The sequence below is a fragment of the Micropterus dolomieu genome, linkage group LG06 (genome assembly GCF_021292245.1).
Source record: "Micropterus dolomieu isolate WLL.071019.BEF.003 ecotype Adirondacks linkage group LG06, ASM2129224v1, whole genome shotgun sequence".
Lineage (NCBI taxonomy): Eukaryota > Metazoa > Chordata > Actinopteri > Centrarchiformes > Centrarchidae > Micropterus > Micropterus dolomieu.
In genome coordinates, this window is record NC_060155.1 from 2,939,265 (window position 1) to 2,966,773 (window position 27,509).

At 40.3% G+C, this 27,509-nt stretch overlaps 2 protein-coding genes across 4 annotated transcripts in view; one reads left to right on the forward strand and one right to left on the reverse strand.

Moving 5' to 3' along the window:
• LOC123972419 (E3 ubiquitin/ISG15 ligase TRIM25-like) overlaps window positions 1-8,053 on the reverse strand; it is a 16,759-nt gene extending 8,706 nt beyond the window's left edge. The window contains exons 1-2 of the mRNA XM_046051922.1: window positions 7,993-8,053; window positions 243-1,110 (exon numbers count right to left, since the gene is read on the reverse strand). Of these exons, the coding sequence (XP_045907878.1) occupies window positions 243-953 (711 nt within the window). The 5' untranslated portion in view covers window positions 954-1,110; window positions 7,993-8,053. The remainder of the gene's footprint in view (window positions 1-242; window positions 1,111-7,992) is intronic.
• A 7,281-nt stretch (window positions 8,054-15,334) lies between these two features.
• LOC123972848 (disco-interacting protein 2 homolog C) overlaps window positions 15,335-27,509 on the forward strand; it is a 459,676-nt gene continuing 447,501 nt past the window's right edge. The window contains exon 1 of one of the 3 annotated variants that reach the window (XM_046052561.1): window positions 15,335-15,693. In XM_046052561.1, coding sequence (XP_045908517.1) covers window positions 15,615-15,693 — 79 coding nt within the window. In that variant the 5' untranslated portion in view covers window positions 15,335-15,614. The remainder of the gene's footprint in view (window positions 15,694-27,509) is intronic. The other 2 variants (XM_046052558.1, XM_046052557.1) reach the window with 2 other exon arrangements.

The following is a 27,509-nucleotide window of genomic DNA, read 5'->3' on the forward strand; positions in this document are numbered from 1 at the left end:
TCTGACACAGCCGCTGTCACATCCTCAAAGTAGCGCAGAGGACGTTTCTTGATGCTGGATGAGTCTGTAGATTCACTGAGTGCTGACACTGAGGGGTAGTTGTGTAGAAACTGGTTGTGATCCTCTGTGTGTGAGAGCTGCTTCAGCTCAGCGTCTTTCCTCTTCAGCTCAGTGATCTCCTGCTCCAGCTTCTCCTGAAGCTCTTTGACTCGACTCACTTCAGTTTCCTGCTGGGATCTGACCTGCTGCTTCACATCAGAGCGTCTTTTCTCCATGAGACGGATCAGCTCGGTGAAGATCTTCTCACTGTCCTCCACTGCTTCATCAGCAGAGCGATTGATAGCCTCCACCTCCTGTTGAAGCACCTTCACATCTTTCTCTCTGTCCTGGATTCTCTGCTGGATGTTTTGTCGACTCACCTCGAGCTCTCTCTGCCTCTTGGTCCTTTCTGCTGCAGCTGAGAACATCTTCATCACCTCATCATGACGAGAGCAGATGTTCTCCTGGAGCTTCTTGAGGGGCTCCACCAGCTTGTGTTTCTCAAAGGCAGGAGATTCAAAGTGAGGCTGCAGGTGTTTCTCACAGTAAGAGACCAGACAGAGCAGACAGGACTTGAGGGCTTTCAGTTTTCTCCCAGTGCAGACATCACAGGCCACATCTTCAGGTCCAGCATAGCAGTGATCAGCAGGAGCAGCTTGGAGTCCAGTCTTCTTCAATTCCTCCACTAAAACTGCTAACATGGTGTTTTTCACCAGGACAGGCCTCGGTGTGAAGGTCTGCCTACACTGAGGACAGCTGTGGATTCTCTTCTCCTCCTCTTCATCCCAGTGGGTTTTAATACAGTTCATGCAGTAGCTGTGTCCACAGGGAATAGTCACCGGATCCTTCAGGAGATCCAGACAGATGGAACAAGTAATTGCTTCCAGGCCCAGCTTCATTCTTTTCTCTGCCATCTCACCTCTCAGTGGCAACGACTGTCTGAGTTTCACTTTCTTAGAACTCAGACTATTTTGAGCTCTGATCCAAACAGCATGTGTTTCTGCAGTGAATGGGGTCTGTCAGCTCCTGCACTTCACCACATGATGGTTACACCATCCTCAAACTGTAGATCTGAAGGGGAGGGAACAAGGAAACATAAGTTATGGACAGAGTGGAGCTTGTTGTGTTGGATAGTTTTAACGTCTTTAAAAATGGGGAGAAATAATCATGAGAGCACGAGACAATCACCTCAGCAAGAAATTTTGTCTAACACATATATAGAAATACAAGAATTTACAAATAACTGATATCTACAGGATAAATGGAAAAGTACAGGATAAACACCCATTAAAGTTACAGTAACATTCACAATATTTAGCTGAAATTACTCACTTTCTCTCATTTTACTATCAAGAACACATTTACACAACATTTAAGTACAAATTTATGATACTTTAACTTTACTTAAGCATTTTATGCAACTTTATACTTTATACACCACTACATTTGACAGTTTTAGTTAGTAGTTTTTTCAAACTAGCTCTACCTAAAAAATGTACGGTAGTAAAATGCAACATACACAATGCAATAATTAATCCAGAAACACTATTTTACTGCACAATGAGTAGGGATGGGTATTGTTGGTCAGGGTTGGCCGAACTTTCATATCATCTAATCATGGCTACTTGAGATCCCTGATTGCCGATCTAATCGGCAGTTGGCGGTGTTACTGTGAAGCATACCAGTGAAATGCCAGCATGGAAGAAACAGGCTTATTGGCTTTAAGAGAAACCACCAGAAACATCTGCAAATGCACAGAACAATGTTTCCCACAGAATTACCGTCTAACTGTGGCGCCGCGTGCGGGTGGGGGGTGCAATCGATATTGACTAGCAGCTATGTACAGTGTGCGACCTCGACACCACAGCAGCTACCTATAGTGGACCTCATCACAGCCACAGAATCGGCCATTAGGAAAAACAAATTAACAGAAAAAGAAGCTGAACAGCTCAGACTAAAGGTATCTGCGCCCCTTTCTAATGCGAAGGCTCCCCCTTCCAACCGCACCATCCAAGAAAGGAAGGCTGTGACATCTCTGAGCAAGGATCAAAACATCACTATCCTACCTGCTGACAAAGGAAGATGCACGGTAGTCCTTTACCAGAACAAGGTCAACACACTACTAATGGACACAAACACATATGAGACACTGAGGTGAGATCCAACCAGCAGATACAAGAAAAAGGCCATAGAATGTCTACAACAGCTATAGAATGACAGCACCATCTCCCGTGAACAATATTACTGTATCCTGGAGAAGCCATTCCATGCATATATGGACTACCCAAGATACACAAAGAAGGAGCCCCACTCAGGCCGATTATCAGCAGCATCAACTCGGTCACCTACAACATTGCCAAACATATTTCTACCATCTTAGCTCCCTTGGTGGGAAACAACCCCACTGAGGTTAAATAGCTGAGTTTCCCTACCAGTCAGTCAGAACTGAAGAAGTCCTTTGGATGAGAGACGAAACATCTTCCAGTATCTTCAACCAAGTACAGTTGCCCTTGACTTTAACCTTCTTTGGGTAACTATGACCTGGATGACTGAGAATCTACAGACAACTTGACAACACAGCTGTATTTTAACGTTAACATAGCTATCCTTATTAAGGGCAATTTATACTTCTGCGTCAAATCGACGGCGTAGCCTACATCGTCGATTTGATGCAGAAGTATAAATGCCTGACGTGCACCTCAAAAATGTAACTACACGTCGAGTCGACGCGGACAGTAAGCTCTGTGACTGGTCGGCTGGGTAGCCTCACAATGCCTCCGAGCCGACCGGTAACATTTACTAGCGGCCAAAATAGCGGCTGTAACACAGTGAATCAATATATTTGACCGTCGCAACCTGAGCGAAATGACTCGTTTCACTATCAGAATGTGATCCATTCGGTCGATAACATTTGAAAAGGCTACAGCCGCACGTTTACAATTTTACCCCCCATTTACATTAGCGGAGCGCTAAACCTGAAGTTAGCCTGTTCAGTCGGCAAAAGTTAACACAGTGGACGCTGTAGCACTACTGCCGACTAGCGTTTGGGGGTGTAATTGCAGAATGACGGACACACCTATACACAAGTATAAATGCATGGCTACGTGCGTAGCCTATAGCTAAGGTACGCAGGTAGACCCTACGCAGGAGTATAAATGGGCCTTTAGCTAGGCTCCTTACATGCCTGCGTATAACTTCTTTGAAGGTGGGTCTCCGACATTGACAGCACTGTGTTAAGAAAATAGATAGACTGACTTCTCACAGCTCACTTGAATGCTTTAGTTTTTCATTAAACAGACGGCTCCTTTTCCATTTGTGTTTGCTCCGCAATTAATGATTTTACTCCTATTCTATTAATAGTACATGTGGAGGTCAGCGTTGATACTGAGGCATGTCGCCACAAATAAATCACTGAATGGGAAACACTGCAGTGTGGTGCAGATTCTAGAAACTTTTTATGTCATCTTAGTTTTGACAGTGAGCAGGGCTGGGCGGTATCTCGGTATATAATGTATACCAATGTAATTTTCAAAAGAGTGTTTCCCATACGTTCACTTTACTTCGGCGGGCCGCTCAGGTTAGGCGACACACTGTAGCATTTATCAGAGAAAGACGGTGATTACGTTACAAGTCGCGACACTGTGGATAAGAGCGGACCAGGTAAAGCGACAGTGAACACACCAGTCAGATGTTATTCGTTAGCTACCACGTTGGTTTTGTTTTGAAAGGCTACATCATCAACACGCCTCCTCAACATGCAGCTCAGCTGCTGCTGTGAACGGAATCACCGGACGAAAAGTCCAGAAGACAAGTTCTGTTTTTTTTCTGTGACTTTATACAGCCTAGCCTACCACTGATGGAGAAAGTCACCGAAGCGGATATACAGGGAGAGACTGACGGCAAAGCCCATTTTCCACTGCACGGTACCAGCTCGACTCAACTCTACTCGCCTTCTTTTGGTTTTCCATCGTGTAAAAGTTGTACTTGTACCTGCTACCAGGTACTTTTTCTGTATCACCTCCGTCTTATCTGTCTTTCCATTCTGACTAATGTTGAAACATTTTAACTTAAATCAAGAGAAAGCCACACCACTTTGAGCTGTAACCGATTAAATCAGCCACACACCTTTAAAAGTGACATTTGAATTTTTTAAAGAAATTTAAATATATTTATAAAATATTTATTGCCTCTCTCTCTCTCTTACCGGCTTCTCACGACCCGCCCTACTCTGCTTGTGATTGGCTAGTAGTCCTTAACTAGGTACAGCACATGTCCAACAAAGATCTTGTAGAGGCAAGATCAGAGTTTCCCATACGCTCATTTATCTGTGGTGGCCCGCCACATATTGATTTTAGATTTTTTTACTAGTCCTATTTAAAATTGCATTTGATTGCAGAGCGCTGTAGCACATTCCTGCAGCACATCCTCTTGTTCGCCCCTCTCTCTCTCTCATGAACACAGCTGCACAAATCTGTCCAACACAAAGCTGTCAATGTCAAAGACCCAGCTTAAAAAAAAGGTACTAGCAAGCATGTAAGGAGCCTAGCTAATAAGGAGAGCTAAGTTAATGTTAGAATACAGCTGGGTATAACTGTATATAACTGGTCAATATAGACTGCACGCCCCCCCTGCGCCACAGTTAAATTCTGTGGGAAACACTGAAGATGCATCACTCCCTAGATAAAGCATTCAACATGCAGGGTGAAAAGAAGAGCTGCAGTAATGTGCAGTATGACGAAAAATGTAAACCTGTTCTGGTACAACCCCTAGATAAGATTTTGAACCCCTAGATAAGATTTTGAACCCCTAGATAAGATTTTGAACCTGAAAATGAGCATAATACCACCTCTTTAACAAATCTGAGGCGGAACATTCAAAACTATTATGATGAAAGAGCAGTCTATGTGAAAGACATTTGAGTAAAATTAAGTTAAATCTTTTTTTTCCAGTCCTTTACTCAACAAAATAAATATCTTAATAGAAAAAGTGCTAATTCGTTTGTGATTCAAATTTTAAAATTAAATTATTATATTAAGCAATAATTATCATTTTTGTTTTATTGCCCGGCCTTAGTTGGAGGTTGTAAATATCCAAATTCTGAGCGATCTGGAACGCAGCATTAGCTAACGAGCATACCCAGCAAGCAATAGCCATCATTTCACCATCTAGGTTTACTATAGACCTGATTTAGTCCGGTTATGAGTAGCCCACTTCTAGCCACAATAACTGTACATTTGGTTACATGGTGTTTTTGCAAAAATCACTTGCACGGTGTGTGATATCCCATAACGTAAGCAAAGTCAACAGAGATTACAAGTTGTTTTGTTTCATTTCTTTCACATGTTTTACGTGCAGCCTGTGCGTCGCCACGATTTAGCTCATCGACAGACCGGCTATTTGTAGCCCACTTTTAGTCAAAAAAAGTCAAAAATGATTAATAGTGTTTTTTTGCCCAGGCAGCACGTGAGATGGTTGATATCCCATTATTTTTGCAATGTCAATAATATCTACAAGATATTAACTGTCATTAAATTGACTATTTATATTATATAATAATTATTTTTATTTATTATTGACATGGTTTATCTGTAGCCACGATTTAGCTCTTATTTGGTCAGGCTACGTGTAGTCTGCTTTTAGCCCACAGTGGCAATCAGTGGTCTAAAATCAACTTGGCTTGGCTGCAGCCCTGTTTCAGACCAAATAGGTTACATGTAGTTTTCACCCGATGCAGCTGTTGAAGTGCGTGACATCATATCATCAAATGCAAGTAAACGTTTGACACATTTAAATTATCTTTATTTTCGCTGTAACGTTCACTACAATAACTTTCATTTTAATTTAAAACAAGATGCAATTACTATTTTCAACCGCTAGGTGGCAGCTGTAGCCCTACTGAGACATAACTACTGGCAGCACGAGACTTGAAAGTTAGTATACATCAAATTTGCCAGATCTCACGATAAACACATCCGCCATTTTTAAACGAGGGATACGTTACAATTTCGGCCTTTTAGCGAGCAACGGGCGACAGTTTAAGAACACTGGAAGCAAAAAGACATTTACTTTGGTCTTGTAAATATCTGTGTCTTTGTTTGACATGTCTTCATTATTTATCTAAATTATTTGTTAACGTGTAGGAACCGGGACATTTCAGCAGGTAACGGTGTAGAGTAAGGCATGTTGTGGTTAGCTTAACATGCTGCATGCAAGTGTAACTTAACGTTAACCTTACTGTAACTCCATGATACCCAGGGGTTTCCTCGTGCCCTTAAAAACTGTTGAATTCAAAGGGGGTGAACATGAAACATGTGCAACCTTACCTATTATAATTTGTTATGAAAGCCACACATATTTTACTCACTAGATCATTATGATATGAAAATATGAGTTTTTGACTTTTGACAGTAAATATTTATTGCAAATTATCCAGCATGCAGTCAGCAAAGCACAACAATAAATATTCAGAACAGAACACTTACATTCACAGCACATAGCTCTCTCAAAAGAATAAAAGCAGCTTTCCCAATTGTCTATTTGGTTGTTGTAATGCAACATGATGGCTAAAACATGTACCCTGTTCAAGCATAGAGATAAATGGATCAGTAACGTTAAGGGCTATTAAATTAAAAAGTACAAAACGTTATAAATAAAATGATAATTAGATTCATACTGTATGTTTTCATTTAAAATCATTTGTTGATAGTAGTCATGTCTTATGGGAAAACAGTGAACATAGTCAATTATAATGTTTACTTATATTCATATTCTTACGTATTCAACAGTTATGGATCCCATTTACCCGAGAGACTGGCGCCACCTGAGAGACCCATCTGATGCTCTTGCTGCATCAGCTTAGATGAAGATCTAGATTTGGATATAGCAACCCATTTATTTTCTCATTATTTATGTTTTTATGACCGCATGTTGTTAAAATTGTTTGTATCAATAAGTCCTTTGTATTTCATCATGTTGTATTATCTGAAGTTGTCTATGTTGTAATCCTTTTTCTTAATAAAATCTTTATATTTATTTTGTTTGGACGGATTACCATTTATGAGAACCTGTCATGTTTGAGTAAAAACAAACCTTTAACCACTATTCTGTTGTCTATTAGAGGTAGATAGGTAGTCATTCAAAAGCTGTGTATTTGGTCTATTCTTGGTCTGTGCATAGACGTCTACCCAACTTTCACTGACAGCCCAAATTCGGCCCCGTTTTAGCCTAACGTTAGACGTCTGGGCTCTGTTTAGACTGTTTCTATTTGTAAGTGTTTCATGAGGTTGGTAACTTACCTTCTTTACACGCAGCAATGTTTAAATATAACGCATTAAGCCGTATTTTCATTTAATGTAGTAAAGTTAGCCCACACTGACAACCGTGGCTGGAGAGCACGGAGTGTAAACACGCAACGTCAAACGTAGTCGCCTGACGCAGCATCGTCATCATCAGGGGACGGTTAGAAATTTGGAAAGTGAGCGAGTACTCCTGCATTCAAAACCTTTATGTTAACTAAGTAAAAGTATTCAAGTATTATCAGCAAAATGTACAAAGTATCAAAAGTAAAAGTATTGTTATGGAAGGGTATACTGGTTCTAAATTGGTTGGATACATGGTTACATAAATACAGATAGCAGCACCGTTTGTCCAGGAGCTTATCAATATCCAGCCAATTTAGAACCAATATACCCTTCCATAACAATACTTACTTATGATACTTTGGTACATTTTGCTGATAATACTTGCATACTTTTACTTAATTAACATAAAGGTTTTGAATGCAGGACTTTTTTCCCCTCGCGGGTACTCGCTCACACACATTTATCAGTTTCTACTCTCCGTATAACTGAACTCTAACTCACTATAAATATAACAATAACATTGTTTTTACACTCTTGGGATGTTAGCGAGTTATTACAGCCCCGTTAACTCTGTGTAAAATCCACAACTTACCTGAAAATGTGGAGAAAAATCAGGAGAGTGATGAGACGATGTTAGCCGCGGTCCCTCCAGCTGTGTGGGTGGATCGATCTCAGAGCTCTTCTTCTTCTTCTTCTTCTTCTTCTTCTTCTTCTTCTTAGTTAATGGCGGATTGCAAACAACTTTTAAGTGCATACCGCCACCTACTGTACTGGAGTGTGTAACATCATATCACTCAGCTATCAACCTCAATAAGGTGCTCTCATATTCTGTTCACCCACCCAGTGTCTTTAAGAAATTTAAATAATGCCTTCCTGGTGATTCTTATACCCTTTTCTTCTCCTTCTGTTCCCAAAACCCCCATCAGATTCCATCCCCGCCCTGCTTCCCGAACCCTATCTTGAAATATCTGTCTTTCCAACTCAAACAATATGCAGTGCAAAATTATATGTTCAACATTTTTCTTTAACCCCACACTTTCCACACTTTTCACTCTTCCTTTTCTCCAATAAAACCAAGGTGCCATTCAGTCCTGTGTGATCTACTCTCAGTCTTGTCATAATAATTTCCTCCCGCCTGCTCCTTTCGCTATAATTTTTATTACTGACAGACTTTTGTATTTTAAAGTAACTCCTTCCTTTCCTGTCTTCCTCCCACCATTTCTGCCATATTTCAGTACCTTTCTTCTTAATGGCTGTTTTTCCTTCTCCTTTTCCTAGAGGTATTTGAACTGTTATTTCCTTTTGTAATGCCTCTTTTGCTAGTTTGTCTGCAATCTCATTTCCATTTACTCCCTCATGAGCTGGCACCCAGCAAAACTGAACATCTATCCCTCCCCGATGTAATCTTAATAAGCTGTCAAACATTTCTATCAGCAGGTCTTCTCTGACAGATGTCATTGACTGAATGCTTTTAATAACTGCTAAGGAGTCTGTGCATAATATCACCCTATCAGGTCTGACCTCTTCAACCCACTGTAATGCTATAATGACCGCCACTATTTCTGCTGTATATACGGATAGCCTATCTGATAATCGTTTTGAGATATTTATTTTGAATTCTGGTATATGTATTCCAGATCTCAGATCTCAGGCCATCATATTCAGACCAACTTGATGCAGTTCAGTGATTTTATTAACACAAATAGGTACAAGGTCGCAAATGGGATGGTGAAGCAGGCAAGAGTCAAAACCAGAGATGACAGTCCAAACAGGCAAACAAATCCAAAAGGAGCAGGTACAAATCAAAAGACCAATAAACAAGCCCAAAACAAGTGACAGGTCCCAGGTTCACCTTACCACAGCTATGTGCACCACATTTCTGATACAGTCTGCTTCCTTTTCTTTAATCTACATGGTGTTAGATACGCTCTGTTTATCACTATCCACTAAATCATACATTTGACACAGTTCTACACCTGTATTATAGATTTCTGGATATCTTCCCACTTAGCTGTGAAAGGGATCTCTGCCATGTTATTCTCCCTGTATAGCAGCTGTAAGATGGACGCTTACAGGCTGAAGAACACCATTCACACCAGAATCCAGAGTAATTTATTCTCTACAACAGAGTAACATGGGACACAGTCAGTACAGTGTACAGTGTACTCACTATTGTTGTATCTGAGTTCTGTAATACATATTATAAACTGTATGTAGTATTTACATGTATTCATACAGTTATTAAACTCACAATTATATTTACTTATACAGGAGATCATTCATTGCATGCACTGTTTGACATCAAGTAAACTGCACCCTTGGAATGCCAAAAATGGTTGAAAATGGTTTCCCAAAATCTCTCTAATATTTGTTTCAACATATTTCTTCCTGGTTTCAACACATTTTGCAATGTGTTACTTTTGAAGGGTTAAGGTATTTTAATTAAACAGATTTTATTGCAAAACGTCATTATCATGAATAGAGCTTTAGTTGAACAAAAAAGTCATGCCAGTGGAAATAAAATCTTCAAGATGACATTTCATTCTCAAACCTCTGATTTCAGTTGGTCCTGATGAGAGTGAACAGCCACAAGATGGCAATGTGTTCCCATTATTTTGCCAATGGTGTAACATTATTTAGGACAACAAGGCTACCACTATTAAAATTACCAAGTGCACTGCTGGCTCTCTTGATATTCAGCTTCTATTATACTCATTGTAAAGGAATAGAAAGTCACTTTTCTGTTTTCAAGAAACATTTTCAGTAAAACAATAAAATTCTCAAATCCCATACTGACATAAAAAAAGTACCCACATATTTACAGAGACATGTTTTAAAGCTGCAATAACTTATTTTTTATTTATTTCTTGCTATTTGGGGGCAAGTTGTGGACACCATCATTGAAATATCACTTTGGATATGGTGAACTTGTTAGCAAATCATTTGCTAATTTACACATCCATGGACAACATGGAGCAACATGCAAGTCCAATATTCTCTCTCTTGTAGCTCTGTTTTTGGTCTCCCCCAGCTCCTCAGGAAAAATGTGGCTCTTTAGCTGCTAAATGTGCCAATATGTTCACCAGCTATAGCCTCTAACTGTGTCTGTTCGGTGCGGAGCAGGTCTTGGGTTTTTGCAGCTTCTGATCTGAAAACACTGAAGTTGTGGGCTGGACTGCTAAACAATGAGCTCGAACTCAGCATAAAACTCCATAAAGCCGAGGGGAGCAGCAGATTCAACTGAATTCTCTGTAGGTCACTACAAGCAACGCCCTTGGCCTTCACATTGTCATTCAGTATTACTTTCATTATAAAAATACTGATTATAGCTGCTCTGTCTGGTGCTGATGCTGCTGAAGAAAGAAGAGCAACTCAAACAAAGACAATAGAAACTAATCTCTGAACAGAATAAAATAAAACTGTTGGTGATAGACTACTTTTACTGTACTTTATAAATTTACAGAGTTACAAAACATCTGTTGACAGAATCAGTCGTTTTAAATGTTGATCAGTGACCATGAAGTGACTTGTGTTGATTTTGAAGTAAAACACTTGATGTTTTACTTTCCTCTCATTTTCTCAGCCAGCTCGTATTCCTTGTTTAACCCCCAGGCTTATTACCACTTGAACTACATTGCAGTTCTCCACACATACACGCTCTGAAAGCGACCTCTCATGCTTGCTCTAGATGGAAGTAAAAAATCAGTTTTCTAAAAATGTAAAAACTATATACAAGTAAAAACTATTCCCTAAAGATTATTTTGTCAAAATATTACCTCCAAGATCTAGAATAAACCCTCAGGCTGAATTTCATTGTAATTAATTCTTTTTTTACATTTTTATTTTACCTGCAAATAAAATGTCACTTGTTGAAAAGCTTAGGCTCCAATATTTGCATGAGCCTTCATTTCTGTTTATTTAGTTTTTGTTAACATGTGTAACCACTGTATGCCCGTATATTGTACCATCTTGAAAGGGTCAAGTCTAAACTTGCTGTATACATGCAGCTCTGTGATGCTGCTGTTTTGAATGTGAGTGTAGTTTCAGTCTCAGACCTGCAGCAGAAAGTCTGACCTGGCAGCACTGGAGAAACTAACCGTCTGGGCCAGTAATGTGAAAGTAATGATGATGGGACTGCTGCTACTGCCAGGAGCAGAGAGATGATGATGATGTTAACAAATGCCCTGAAGTGATGAAAACACTGATTTCTAAGATGCAGTTTTTTATGAAGTTTTCCTTATGGATGAGGCCAGGTAGCAGCACACCTGGGTGGAGTCAATAAGCAGATATAAGGGTGTTATGTGGGATATTTGAACATCCTGAGCTAAAGCTTGTGGTTCCAATAGATGGTGGAGGGAGTGAAGGAGAGTGTTTATCCTCTTCAGGCTGGGAGTGGAGTCACAGGAAGCAACTGGACTTATGGGAAATGTGGTTTATTTGCTAAAATATATCTCTGTTGTTTGTTTTAACCCTTGCATTGCAAAATGACGGGGCCTGATTGGGATCAGACCCAAACTTTTAAAATCCTGCTCCAGTCAGCTGTGTGAAATTTTTACTCACCTGTTCAATCTGAGCCTGAGGTTGCAGAGGATTCCTTCTCTGTGGAAAACATTGTACCTGGTTCATGTTCCAAAAGGGAAACATCCAACAGAATCCAAGCATTATAGACCTATAGCCCTCACCTCTCATGTTATATTATAAAGACACTCAGAAACTGGTCTTCTACATCAGGTCCAAAGTGTGCACATTCATTGACCCTTTACGGTTTGCTTACCAGCCTAACATCAGTGTAGGTGTCGCTCTTGTCTACATGCTCCAGAGGGTTTATACACATCTTGACATCTCTGATGCAACTGTAAGAATTATGTATACAACTTCTCAAGTGCATTCAATACCATCCAGTCAGAGTTGCTGGGTGAAAAGATGAGGAGAATGCAGATGGAGTCGGAGCTTGTTTCCTGGTGACTATTTATCTGCCAGACGTCAGTAGGTGCGGCTCCAAAACTGTGTTTCTAAGATGTTGGTTGCCATACACGTGCCCCACAGGGAACAGTTCTGTCACATTTTACTGTTTAGTCTGTACACATCTGACTTGGCACCTGTTTTCTTCAGAAATATTCAGATGGTTCAGCTCTTGTATGCTGCATCAGGGGAGGATGTGAGGGTGAATATAGGGGCACAGTTAGTGACTTTGTGGACTGGTGTAACAATAACCAACTGAGGCTCAATATCTCAAAGACCAAAGAAATGGTCCTTGATTGTTGGAGAAAGAGGCACAAACCACATCCAATCTCCATGCAGGGAACAGATGTGGAGCTTGTATCCAACTAACTAAGTACCTAGGAGCACAGCTGGACAACAAAGTTGACTGGTCCAGCCACATGGAGGCGGTATATAAAAAGGGTCAGAGCAGGCTATATTTTCTTGAAGAGGCTGCAGTCTTTGAACATCTGCCAACCATTGCCAACCGTGCACCTTCAATAAGACTGTTGTGGCCAGTGTTGTGTGCTGGGGGGCGGACACTCACACATCTGACAGGACTAACGGACTAAATAAATTGATTAAGAAGGCGAACTCCATTATTGGCATCATGCAGGACCATGTTAAGCCCGTGGCAGAGGTGAGGATGCTAAGAAAAATGAACAGTATCATGAACAATGATGTTCACCCACTAGGAAAAAGGAGATAACACACACTCCTGTCTACATCAGTGGTGCTGAGTTGGAGCAAGTGAATAGTTTCTGGGAATCAGCATCACAGAGAACCTGACATGGTCGTCTCACATCTCCATGCTGGTGAAGAAAGCTCAGAAACAACTGTATTTCTTGAGGAAGCTTAAGAAGGCCAAATTCCCATGCCAAGTTCTTGTCAGGTTTTACAGAGGAGCAATAGAAAACATCCTGACTGGAAACATCACTAACTGGCATGGGATGTGCATGGCCCAGGACCGGAGGGCTCTGCAGCGGGGGATTCAAACGGCTCAGAAGATCCTGCAGAGCCCAAAGGATACTAAAGGACGATACCCACCCAGCCACAGCCTGTTCACCCTGCTGCCTTCTGGGAAGAGATATAGAAGTTTCAGCTGCCACACCACAAGACTGCAGAGCAGCTTTTCCCCCCAAACTATCAGACTGTTAAACTCTAATTCATCCTCAGCACTGCTCCACTGATTATAGTTTATTAATGTTTACCATTTTCATAATTGCTTCTGTATTAATGTAAAGTGTCTGCTATGTAGCAGAAGGGAGTTACAAAACTCAATTTCACCATTTAACTTCTTATAAGTATTTCCTGCCTGCCTCCTATTAGGCTATTCAATAGGAAATAACTGTATGGGTATTTCATTGTACTCTGTACATTGTACACTTTACAAATGTGTCCTTGAGGTGCAATAACTTTTACAAATGGGCTTCTTTTATCTTTTATTAATTTTTATCTATGTTTTTTAGGACAATTATCATAGACTCCAATATATTCAAGCTTATTTGTTTTATTTTTTCACTTATGAAATTATTTCTCTTTACTTATTGTAAACTTTTTATTTAATAAAATCAACCATATAGATGGTGTTGCCTGTATGTGGTTGCTGCTACTGTAGCAAATTCAATTTCCTGTGAAGAATCAAATAAAGTATCCATCTATCTATGATGGACAATAATAAAGTACGTTGCTCTCATAGCACCATTGCCACTGTACACAATAGGCTACCTGCTCTGCAGCAAACAGCCACACGGTTTAGAGTCTGGTCAACATAGTGGAGCATTTAGCAGCTGAGACATACATTTCCCTCAGGAGCTGGTGGAGACCAAAAACAGAGTTAGAAGAGAGAAAAAGTTAATAAATATAAATAGCACATAACTAACAATTTTACAAATGAGTAACGTGTTGCTACAAATGAATGCATTATAGCTCAGACAAAAGTCTTTATGTTTACACCTTCCATCTGTCAAACTTAAACAGTAATCTGAATGATATCTTAATATACAACATACCTGAGTCGGGTGGAGTCAGGTGATTCTTATTCGTTTTTAAGGACTTACTTTGTGGGTTGATTCATGCACTAATATAGATAGATAGATAGATAGATAGATAGAAAGATTTTGTCTGGCGCCCTCAGACGTTTATTTTATCAGTTTGATTAAAAAAAAAAATCAGCAGGAGATGTGACTTTTTCCCCTCAAAACAGAAAAACTACTTTGTCTGCAGTTGATAAATTGAAAATGTTTGTGTGTTCAGTTATGACCGTTTTCATTCTGTCCAAAGTCACCTACAGTATAATCTACCTGTCAGGTGCATTAAGTCAGCCATAATTAACAAGCGTCAAACAGGAAAATGGATGATTTTGCCTACAAAATAAAGGCATAGGGCACCTCGTTGAGGGAAAAAAGGAAGCATCAGGGTCTGCACTTTTTTTGTGAAACTACTTTATTCAGTTCATGCATGTATATCCATTGTTCATTATTAGAAAAGTCATATAAGTAATTTTAAGTCACAATCATGAAATAATGGTTGTCCCCATTTAGTCCTCAAGCTTGGGACCTTTATTAAATATTGAGATAAAAAGTCAAAATTTGGACTGAGTATTTTGGCTTAAAACTCTGACTTACTATCTCAACATTTTGACTTTGCCAACTCATATTTTTGAGTAGGCTACTTTTTTAACACAACAGGAGCCAAATATTAGACGGACAGCAAAACATTCAGACTACAAGACAAAACAGATAGCTACTGATGTCACAAAACAAAGGTTATCCATTGAATTTAGAATAAATACAGTATAGGCTATAGATACAGAATGTTACTATGTTAATGGGAGAGCTGGGCCTACATGAGATTAAGAAGAAGAAGAAAACAAGGGATGTGAAGAGAAAGAAAGAAAGAAAGAAAGTAGGGTTGGGAGAGAGAAAAAGACAACATATATACATATGGTAGCCTATATGAGCTGCAGTAGTCGCATGTGGGCATGAGCCACAAAATACTGCGTAGGCTCTTATTTGTAAAATAAAAACACCGGAAGCAGAACCGTCATGTTTTGGAGCTCTTGCCGCTGGTCTGCAGAGGGCTAACAGCGCTGCTGCCGCACAGAGTGCGACACAAGGAGACTCGCAGCCTGACTGACTTTGGATATTTTGTGCGTTTGAGGAGAAGCGGGGAGGCAGAAAAGAGGGAGAAAGAGGCGGGAAACAGAGATTTAAGTCGGTTTCTCACGGCGGAATGGCGGACCGGGACCCGGTGCCGCTTCCTGCGGAGGTGCGGGCCAAACTGGCCGAGCTGGAGCTGGAGTTATCCGAGGGTGAGTACTTGAGCTCGGCGGCTCTGCCGGGCTCTGCTGCTGCTCTGTGGGGTGTTTGAGTCGCTGCTGGTCGGTCTCTGCTGAGAGGACAAACCGGTGCAGAGTTTGTGCTGCGAGGAGGAAAAGTGTTGAGCTCCAACTGCCACTAGTTCAAGTCCATATTTGTGAAACACACACGCACGCACCCGCGCGCGCACGCTGCCTTAATGACTGCTTAGGTTTATCTGGCTGTGATTTGGATGCAGGGGATGTGGTGTTTGGTGGTGTTTGGTGGTGTACAGACTTGGCTTGCTGTGGAAGCACTATAGTAGGCTATTCTTGTGATGTTCTCATGGTAGCCTATGTCATGAAAGATAACTAATCAGAAAGTACCCATAAATCACATTTGAGCCATAAGCTTTACTGTACACTTCTCTAGCAATTTCACACAGATACAGAAAAATGGCATAAAGCACCAGGCTATATTAACATAAAGTCCTTACTATGCATCAAACTAAACTACAGAAGTAAAGGAATGTTATAGTGATATTATGAGTGCTGCAGCTATTGATTATTTTCATGATTGATCCTTTCCAATTTATTAATTGATGATAAAGAAGTGTCCCCAGCTCAATTTAACAACTTCAAATTGCTTTTTGCCAATTGCAAAACCAAAAGACTCAGGTTACATTCATATGCAACAGAAAAGCAGCAAAAGCGTTTCGCTAAAGTGTTACAAATAGTGAAAAATGGCCATCATGAGTTCCTAGAGCCAAAGGTGGTGTCTTTGGATGTCTTGTTTTGTCCTACCAACAGTCCCAAACCCCAATATATTCAGTTTACAATCATTTAAACTGAGAAAAACAGCAAATACTCACAAGCTGGAGCTAGATAATATTTGGTCTTTAAGAATTGGTTGTTAAAATAGTTGCAGATGCATCTTTTGTTGATTAGTTGACTAATATTTCTATTGTCAGATATCATAGCAGATCAGCAGCACCATAAAGTGCATTTAAAAGTCTCTACTGAGCACCAGAGAGACGTTCTAGCCCCCAGTGGGAATATCACAGGAATGCCATAGACACGTATCAATGCGTTTGTCAATAAGAAGTTGTTGACAGAGAGGGTTTTTTTCGCAGTCATATTGGAAAATCCTGTTCAGCAGAACTCTGCATGCTGTTTAGATTATGTGCACAGAGTGTGCAGCTGTTAGCAGACACAGTTTTCACATGACACACTGCAGCCAGGCAGCATTTGGAGGGGATGAATGATTTCTATTATATTCCAGTTTCTTTCCATAACACCGGAGCATTTATTGGTTTCTTTTGCATGACTCTGTAATGCAGCCTTGGTATTGATTTTCTCATTAGCGCGCCCCCCCACCCCCTCCCTCTGCTTTTTCAGATTGATATGTCACATTGCTGCAGACTCACTCTCTGCCTGGAGAGTATCATAGTGTCATATTTCAGCTGCCTGAGAGCAGTGTTTTGCCTGTTTCTCATGGAGTCTGGAGGCTTCGTGGAGCTCAGCCATGTATGGAGAAAGAAAGAAAGGACACAGAGGGAGAGAGAGGAAGTGATTTTAACAGCTGACTGCTAATGCACCCATCGCATTTTAATGTTTCCACTGCTGCTGCTGCAAATGCAGGTTTCAGAGGGGTCTGCATCAAAGCTGAGAGGGAAATGAAAGAAGGATGGGGAAAAGGTGACACACATTCCTTTTGTCTTTTTGTTTTTTATGTGAACAGCCAGTTCGGAGTTGCTCCAATGTAAACGTCTGGGGGAAATGGGGTCAGATGCCCCATTGCATTATTTACATGCTCAGCTGACGTTGTAAATGTACGCCGGCAGCAAATGCAAAGCTTCCTCGCATCACGCAGACTTTGACCTAATTTTTTGATTTCCGCGCATCACCCCTTCCTCCTGTGGAGCCCCTTGCTGTGGGGGAAACAGCAGCAGAAAAAGATATTACCAACAGTCAGGTGTCACAAGCTTCACAGGGACCACGTGTCCTGTTGAGGAGCCCTTGAGCAAGACATTTAACTCCTTACCCCCCCTATGTAGGGTCATACTGAATTTTTGTCTTGAGGTAGAAAACATCCTCCCAGTGCTGCACGTCTTGGCTCCTCTGAGGTTGTCAGATGTGAAATTGCAGGTTTATTTCACAGGGGGAGGAGTGGTGGGACGGGATGTCCAAACAGAAATAAACTCTCCTTTGGTGCACGACCAGGCTAACGCAGAGGAAATATCACAGCTTTGTCTTATAAAGAAAAAAATAATAAATCAGATACCTCGGTGCATTCCAAGAGTTATTTTTAGATCAAATGTTTACCTAAACTTATTCCTCTTCATTCTGCCCTTTTTGGCTACTGAGCAGCTCCACTGTAGCAGCAGCTGGGGTTTAACTGCCTTGCTCAAGGGCACCTAGATGGTAGTAATAAGGGAGGGTCAAGTGCTGGTTTGACTTTTCAAACCAACCCCCCTCTCTGTTACTGCTCAAGAAATTAAGTTCCTAGATATCCCAGAATTCCCTTAGGCAACCTGAAGAGCATGTGTGAAATTGAGGGATGCACCAGAGGTGTATGATGCACATGAAAATACTCGTACCTTTTCTTCTCTGTGTAACCCTACAGTTCAACACGCAACATGTGTCAAGACGCTGATACTTGTCAGTTGCAACTGTCCTACTTCTGTTAACTCACCAGAATACCTTATTATTATTATTTATTTTGTGGATGGACACAACCTGGCTGCTGAACCTTGATTGTTCCTTCTTCTGTCTATATGCAGACTCTGGTGTGTACTACTAATGCCAAGTCTTAACCCTAAAAGAATTGGTTAGCTTTGTGGGAACTAGCTTTTTGTCCCCAGATAAGAGGTGAGTCCCCGTAATGTAACTGTGTGAATGAGTATTTTTCACTACAATGTGATAACTACAGTATACTGGTGCAGACGTCCAAGCCCTTAAACTTAATATTAATCTAACTGTATCCCAAAAATGAAGTGCTAACCCTGAGACAGCCCTTTGAGGAAGTAGGGGCTGCTAAACATGTCCCCACTTTCCAAAAACGTCCTCTCTTGATCTAAAGGTCTAAAACTGAAATTGGTCCTCACAAACATAGAAGCACATGTTGGTTGGTACACACTGCGGTACAAACCCTCTCCCCTTCACTGTCTCTCCATCAGTTCCCCTGCAGCTGCACACTGACAGGCTGTCCTGAACTAATCTGGCTGCTGGCTGAATATTAAGCTCCGCAGTTCAGCCCAGATAACAAGCTGTCCACCTCAACACACTGCAGCTTACACACACACACACACACACACACACACACAGTCAAACACACACCCAGCTAGCCCCACCTGACCTGCCGTGAGTTTTTGTATCTGTTGTATGTTTCTTGTAAATTTAGATGAGTTTCCTTCCCATAGCCCGCCTGTCAGTCAAACTGTGCAGGTTGGGGCTGTGTTGTCTTATTTACATTGTCGGTTACAGATTCTGTAGGTGTCACTCATTTCTGCAGCTCGGTTTCAGTTTTTTTTTACCCCCCAATAACAATCCAGCTAAAGTTAAACGTATCATCTATTGACTGGAAATTCAGAATACTGCACATCTTTTGCAAGAGAGAAGCAAAACCAGTTAAGTCAAGTGTCCTTTTCCCATGTGACAAATGCTTTAGAAAGAGGAGATCAATGAATCAGACATTTAAAGGGTTCAATCCTGTTCATACTTAAATCACCACTGGATAATTAATTAATTTCTGTCTGAAGTGTCCTGGCTGATGAAGTAATCAGGTGTTCAACCAGTTGTCTTTTTAGAAAGCGACACGAGCTGTTCAGACGTTTTGCTTCCAGGCTTTTTGAGTCACTTGTAGCAAACCATAGAGACTCACACTTAATGGAGCTTACTGGAAATTAAAGGAGTATTTAGGTAAAACATAATTTCCTGGCCGCGTGTATTTACAGTTGAAGAATCATTGTCATCATTGTTATCAAGCTAAGTTGCTTTAGCAGGAAGGCGAGGGCTGTTTGTTCATCAGCAAAGTGACGCTGCGATTGGATGAAAAACACTGATGCTCTGGTGCTCATCGTCCCAAACCTTTCTACTTTCTTTTCTCTGAATCATCTCACTTTGAATGTTAATTTATCGTCCTGCAGTTGTGTTAAAGACCTCTGAAAGTTCACATGACGCCAGTAGTAGCCCGCAGCCGGTGCCTGCTTTGTGCAGTGAAATGTGCATGTATAGAATAGTCCCAGTCTGTAGTGTTTATTACAACGGCAGGTTAATTTGCCTCTTTTCTGAGAAAGTCCAGTTATTCTGTCCCAAAAAATGTATGATGTTGCTTTGTTCCTAGTTATCTGATATGCTGGTTTGGTATCGACACTGTTATTGACCTTATTAAGTAGATTAGGTATCGTCCATGACATATCGATCCATTCAGTCAGTCAGTTTTTGAGCACCACAGTGATCCCTGGCCTTGTGTGACCTTATAACAACATGATTCCAGTGAGCTGTACACAGGGATGGATGAAATACGTTTTAAATTTGGGACCAAAGAGTGCATGTTGTATTGGATAGGTGCTTCATATTGGTGCATCCCTACTTGACTGCCAGGCTTAATCTGATCATGTTTAATCCTCCTATTAAGATGTAAAACAGAAATCTACTTGGCTGTGTGGAGAGTTTGGAGATGGGATTTTAATTTAAAGTGATAGAAAGCACTAGCCCAACAATAGTATTCGGCTAGCAGATTATAGTACATTCATTGTTAAATAATAATAATAATAATAATAATCCTTATTTGTAGAGCACTTTTCAAAAACAAGTTACAAAGTGCTTTAACAAGTGTAAAGAATAATACAAAAAAAAACAAGATAAGAGCATGAAAAATTAATATAAAATTAGTAAAATACAATAAAATAAAAGGGATAAAATAAAGTCAAATAAGATCGGGAAAAGCTCTCCTATAAAAGTATGTTTTAAGAAGGGACTTAAAAGAGTTCACTGACTCAGCCGACCTAATTAATCTGCCAATTGTTCTTTTTTTTTGTTTGGTCTATGTAATACACCAGATGGCAGTGGAAAAAAAAAAAACAATCACAATTCCCACTGTCCATGTCTTTGAATGTCTTGCTTTATCAGACCAAATTTTTATTTACTTAATGAAGCAGCCCCAGCCGTGCATTGCACCTAGGTAGAATTTGGGAGGCAGATGCATCATCTCTAGATCTTTCTAAAAAAAGCCTTTAGCAGCCGCTAAATCCAACAGCAGGTCACCCATTTTGAATTTACTGTGCAATTTGAGTGTATTTTGGACCATTTACAGGCTCCGTACTCCCAGAGAATTAATCGAATCGACTTCAAATTCGGGCAGTGTAATTTAAAGACCTGTGAAAGGTTAAATTGTGAAGCTTTTGAGTTTCCTTTAAACGGCCTTTCCGTGGCGTGGTGTTGAATTTAGATGTTCTTACAATTTGTATCTGTGCTACCTCTGCACCACATCATCAGATTTTTTCCAAATATCATGTGTGATAAGAGTCCCGGCCTGGGGATAGGTACATAACAATTTTGTATCATAGGTATTCCGCCACCGAAGCAGGATCTGAGCCACACCTCCTCTCCACCAGAGACTGCTGAGAGGACAACAGCATTCACACAAGAAGCAGAGACAAACAAATACCCAGAGAGAGTAAAGCAGCACATTTTCATTTGAGAAGCTGGAACCATGAAATGTTTGGCTTTTTTGTTTGGAAAATGACTGAAACAGTTAACTGATTATCAAAGCAGCTGCAGATTTAATTTTCTGTCAGTCGTCTACTCAATTAATTGATGACTAAGCGCTGCAGCTCTATTTCAGTTGCATATGTCGGTTCAGAGGCGGGCTAACTGTACTGCCGGCCATGTTGGGTAAAAATAAGACATTTCGGGTTGCAGTAAGTGTGGGTGAAATGTGAACCTATTCGCAGCTGGTATCAACAGCTGGATTGTTTTAAAACTGAAGCGTATCTGTTCGGACAAACACGCTTGAGACACATGATCCAGCCATGTGACGGAAATGTGTTTGCTTCAGACCGAACGGGGGTTGTGAACACAGGTTGTGATTGTTGAAGCTACTTTGGAACAGTGTAAAAAGTGACTTTAGTATCAAGTTTTATTGTTTCATCCTGTCATAAAGTGAAATCTCATGCTCAGTTGGACTGGTGTTGGAATGGAGCACCTCTTTTATAACACTGTAGATTTCCTTCTTTCTTCCTTCACTCACATCTGGTCTTGATGAAGATTCCTGTGTGAGACTTCAGCAGTCTGTTATTTTAAAGCTCTCGCTCTGTTCTCTTTCTTTCTCTTTCCATGAAAGACCTTTCTGCTCGTGGCAGAGCAGAAATAATTACAGCAGAGCCCAGCCTGTTTGAAAACCCGCTCCAGTGTCTGTGTATGATTGATCGGCCTTGTTCTGGCACACAGACAGGCTGTGCTTTGCTTTGAGAGTAGCTGTAAACGTGAATCTAAGCTCAGGCCGTCTCCTGGATCTGTAAGGTCGGCTCCCAGAATGCATCTCTCTAAACTTGTGTCGTCTCGGTTCACGCGGTTTCCAGCTGATCTGAGCTCAGAGAGACTTTTCAGGGAAAACAAAACTCTATTTGTTTGATATCATGTAGCTTTATTTCCAGAGGGCTATGCTGGAGGCTGTAACTAAGAATTTGTTTTATTATTGATAAATTTAATAATAGTTAAGTCTATAAAATGTCATAAAATAGTACATAAAGCAGTTAAACTCAATTAACCATCGACTAACTGATTTCAACTATAGACTTTTATTTTGTGCCCGGTGAATTAAGACCAGCTTCAGCTTCTATGAACCATGAAGGGGATGTTGTAGTGGAAAAGGACAGGTCTTCTGGTGCTTTTGCAGTTTAGTCTGTTGAATTAGCTTCATACTCCTCACCAGGACAGGATGTGATGTGGCATCTCTGACAGTTATTCAGGAGATTCTCACTCAGTAGAGTGACAGCATCTTTAAAAGCTCTTATCCCATCTCACTGCTGACTGTGAGCTCAGCTGCTCGGTGTTTAAGCTGCAGTTTGTACTCAGCTAATGTAGTATTAAAGAAAACATGGTACACCGCTACTACAGTATCACTGACCCTTTTATTTTCTTTATATTTTAAGAGATAACTACCTAAAAAGACAACATTTTATTGTGGATTTACAACCTGCACAGAGAGAAATAAGTCTTAATATTGGAGTCAAATGTGTGTTTAAGGAAACACAATCTAGAAACAAATATCACCCATCTTGAACACGTAAAGTATTCCACATTTATACATTCTTTGCTTTCAATTAAAGATGACTACATGTGTGCACTGTTAACCTGATATTTGGACATTGTTACATTTATTTGAAAGAGTTTTAAAACTCTTAACATCCTCTGAATACTGTTATTTTCTCAGTATTGTTGACAAATGTGTGTTTTTATGAAACACTGAAAACTATAAAATTTGTAAATAAATGATAGCCATCACAAATGCATCTTCCTTTTCATACAAAAAACAGCTTGAATAAATGTCAAGTGTTCCACATTTAACTAATTGGTTACAGGTGTACATAATTCATGTGTAGTTCCATGGGATTGACTGTGACCTTTGACCTTTTGTACAGCAGAAAGTTATCTAAAAATTGTTACCCAGTTCAGAACAAAGATGCCATTTTCCTCTCTTAACAGACTGAACTGAGCTGTGGGATTTCTTACTGTTGATAAAAAGCCAAACTCATTAAGCCTCCTGTTCTACAGTTCAATTTATTCAGACAGTGACATTTCACTGAATCCGTTACAAGTTATGGCCTAAAAAATTAAATCTTTTTATATTATGTTTCTGTCTTCTGTCTTCTGTTCCTTTTCTTTTTTTAAACATCTTTCATTTCCTTTCTTTCAAAAATGCAACTGCTTTGCCAAATTGTCGTGAATTTTGCAGACTTGACATTTGGTAAAAATGAAAACATTGAGAACAAATTATTTCCAACAGAAATGTTCAGACAAATGATAAACTTCTTATTTTGTGATGTCTGTAATCATTGGCTGTATTTCATGCATCATGGCATGCCAGTAATACCCAACTGCATTGATTATTCAACAAATGTTCAAATCCTCACCTGCTGCATTAAAACAAAAATCTAATTTTTCGAAATCCAACACAAAAAAAATAAAAAATCAGCTGCAAGAAAAGTGTAAACTAAATGTTCAGTCAACAGATGATGGTGACAGTGACAGTCAGTTAAAAAGACAGGTGTCAGTGACAGGTGGGTGCCACGGCAACAAGTGATGCCTGAAGTCACTTTGTCAAGGCTTTTATTGGTTGGCAGGCACTTGAAACCGGGTGTGTCCCCGACCTTTGGATATAAACATGTAACAGATTCTGTAGTGTAACATGCTGAAGATATGGTTATCTGAACACACACACACACACACACACACACACACACACACACACACACACACACACACACACACACACACACACACGTACCTTATCAGTGACACTGACTGGAAAATACTCGATGATTGCCTGTGACTCAGCGGTGTAAATAGAAAATGTTTCAGTGTGTTTCATCAGTGGTGGAGTCCAGATCTCTGCAGACCAGCTGAGACTCTCAAGTCTCCCTGTGGAGGTTCCTCAAGTTTTTCATCCTAATTTTAGGTACCAAAATTCCCATAACCCCATCAGTTAAAGCTGTTATTTTGGCCCGTGAAGCTGATTAAAGGGAAATCTGATTTTAGTATAGCTTTTGTTTTATTTTCATAGCTTTTTCTGTAATTTCTAGCAGTAATAATCACATTTTAATCACCAAGAGAATAGCTGACATCTGGAAAAAACCGACGGGTTACGAAACACGAGCAGTCAGACGATGAGACAGGTTGGACAATCCACCTAGGTTAACCAAACTTATTAGTAAGAGAAAAAGTAAAATGTGAAAGGTAAAATTAAAACCCACACTGTCTGTTGTAAACATCCATCACAGTTTACAGACTGACTTCCTGTAGTTTAGTGCAGTTTCCCTGTTCAAGGAGGCATTATTACAAACATTTGCTCACTTTCAGTTTGACCACCTAAAGAGGTTTAGATCATCTGGATTTAAACTGTTTGTCTACTGTCTGTATGATCGACTGTCTGCTTGTGTTTAGTCCCACTTCTTTTGAATGTAGTTTTCACATTTCCAGATCTCAGCAATTAGCTTGATCTTAACTGAAAGTAGTACTAAAATAAGATCCATAGCTCCGAATGTTTCTTTAATATATGCTGAAATTAAAAAGAAACAAGATTGGTAAACCAATGCTGGAATTTCTATCTGTAGTAAAATTAACCAGTTTAACTTAATTTAAGAACACATTTTAAACAGAGCGGACACTTTACATTGATAGAAACCCATAAAATCATACTGGGAATTAGCGATTACTTCTGTCTGTGTTCTGTCGTATTGCTAGTTCTACCATTTCTGTAAAGTTGGACCACATTTCTCATCAACCCCTGACATTCCTGGTCACCTTTGCATCCCTTTCAAAGAAAATATCTGTTAAAAGTGAGCGTGAACATAGCTTGAAAGCTTTGGAAAAAGCTAGCTAGTTTACCTTGAGTTTACAATATTGTATTACAGATTCATTAAAAATAATTTTCACATAGACTTTTCTCTCATTTTGGATGTTCAATCAGCAGAAACTATAAATATTTTAGATCAGTTCACTGTGGAAGAGCAACATCCCCTGATTGTTGTGCGCTGTAAAGTGACATTACAGACCAACAGGTGAACAAATCTTTACTGTTTGCTTTACGTTGTGGGGCGGCTGTGGCTCAGGAGTGAGAGCGTGTTGGCCGTTATTCGGAAGGTCGGCGGTTCAATCCCTGGCTCCCCCTGGTTGCGTGTCGAAGTGTCCTTGGGCAAGATACTGAACCCCGAATTGCCCCTGGCGGCTGTTCCGCCAGTGTATGAGTGAGTGTGAATGTTAGTTTCCGTTTGAGCACTTAGGCTCAGTGTATGAATGTGTGTGACTGGTGAATGCAGATGTAGTGTAAAAGCGCTTTGAGTGGTCGAAAAGACTAGAAAGGCGCTATACAAGTACGGAGCATTTACATTTACTTCTCTGCTGTTGTTTTTGCTTCTTTGGCAAGCATTTTCTCTCTCAAAGTATTACAGTGTTTTATTTAAAGGTCAGTCTACTCAAAACGTTATGTTTAGGATATATAATAAAGGTTCTGGATAAATGTGATGTCGGTGCTTGCTGTGTCTTCTCCTGTGTCGTAACATCTCATCACCTTTAGACTGGCAGTTGCCATAGAGATGTTATTTTCTCTCTTCCTTCCTGGGAGATTATGACCTGCGGGGATGGAGAGAGAGAGGCTTGTTCTACTTTAGTGGCACAGAGCTTCTATCACACAGCAGGGCCATAAATTCATATTTGGTGTCTTTGTTGGCTCCCTCGAGCGATACCAACAGTGATTCAAGACTCCAGACGTGCAGTCGCTTGACGTAAATCGACCGCTGTCCTCACTTGACACCCGCAGCGGAAATATCCGCGGAAATTGTCGCTTTATTGCAGACACGGCTGTTGTTAAATACAGTCTCAATCTGAGGTGAGCAACACTTCAGATCCATCGAGGGGACATCAGCCTGAGATGATCAGCCTGTCGAGCCGAACAAACACCAAACGTGCAGCTGTGGAGTGGGGTGGAATCCTCCCCTGGGCAACAAGGTTTTTCAGGAGGGAAAGACAAAATTGGTTACTTTCTCACTTTTTTTAACAGGGTTTCCAAAACCCGCAGGGTCATAAAACCCACTCAGCACACAGAAGAGCATGTAAAACTTTCCACTCAAAGAAGAAAAACAACATGAAAGTTATGATTTCTTTACGAAATAGGAGCTTTATCAATTCCCCAGGGCGCCTTTATGCACAAACACTTTTTCAGTTGAATGCAAATCATCCTGCTGCTGCAGCTCTGAGTGGCCTCTTCTTCTTTATGAAACACTTTGCTGTTGGTAGACAAGGCCACAGAGATACTTACACTTCCAAACCATACACAAGACGTGAAGAAACTAATAGTAACACTGACAATACAGTAGCCTTGCACACTATGATTACCAATTAGTTGAACTAAAGTTTTTCTTGTTTCTTAAATACTGTTTGTGTCTTGAAACCAAAAATAATAGGGCAGCTCACTGCACTAAAATTGTCTAAACTAAAACAATTGTCACTCTTTTTAAGAATCCATCATTTTAAGCTTTAATGCATTTACAGTGGGTACGGAAAGTATTCAGACCCCTTTAAATTTTTCACTCTTTGTTTCATTGCAGCCATTTTCCAAAAATCAAAAAAGTTCATTTTATTTCTCAGTAATGTACACTCAGCACCCCATCTTGACAGAAAAAAACAGAAATGTAGAAATTTTTGCAAATGTATTAAAAAAGAAAAACTGAAATATCACATGGTCATAAGTATTCAGACCCTTTGCTCAGTATTTAGTAGAAGCACCCTTTTGATCTAATACAGCCATGAGTCGTTTTGGGAAAGATGCAACAAGTTTTTCACATCTGGATTTGGGTATCCTCTGCCATTCCTCCTTGCAGATCCTCTCCAGTTCTGTCAGGTTGGATGGTAAACGTTGGTGGACAGCCATTTTCAGGTCTCTCCAGAGATGCTCAATTGGGTTTAAGTCAGGGCTCTGGCTGGGCCATTCAAGAACAGCCACGGAGTTGTTTTGAAGCCACTCCTTCGTTATTTTAGCGGTGTGCTTAGGGTCATTGTCTTGTTGGAAGGTAAACCTTCGGCCCAGTCTGAGGTCCAGAGCACTCTGG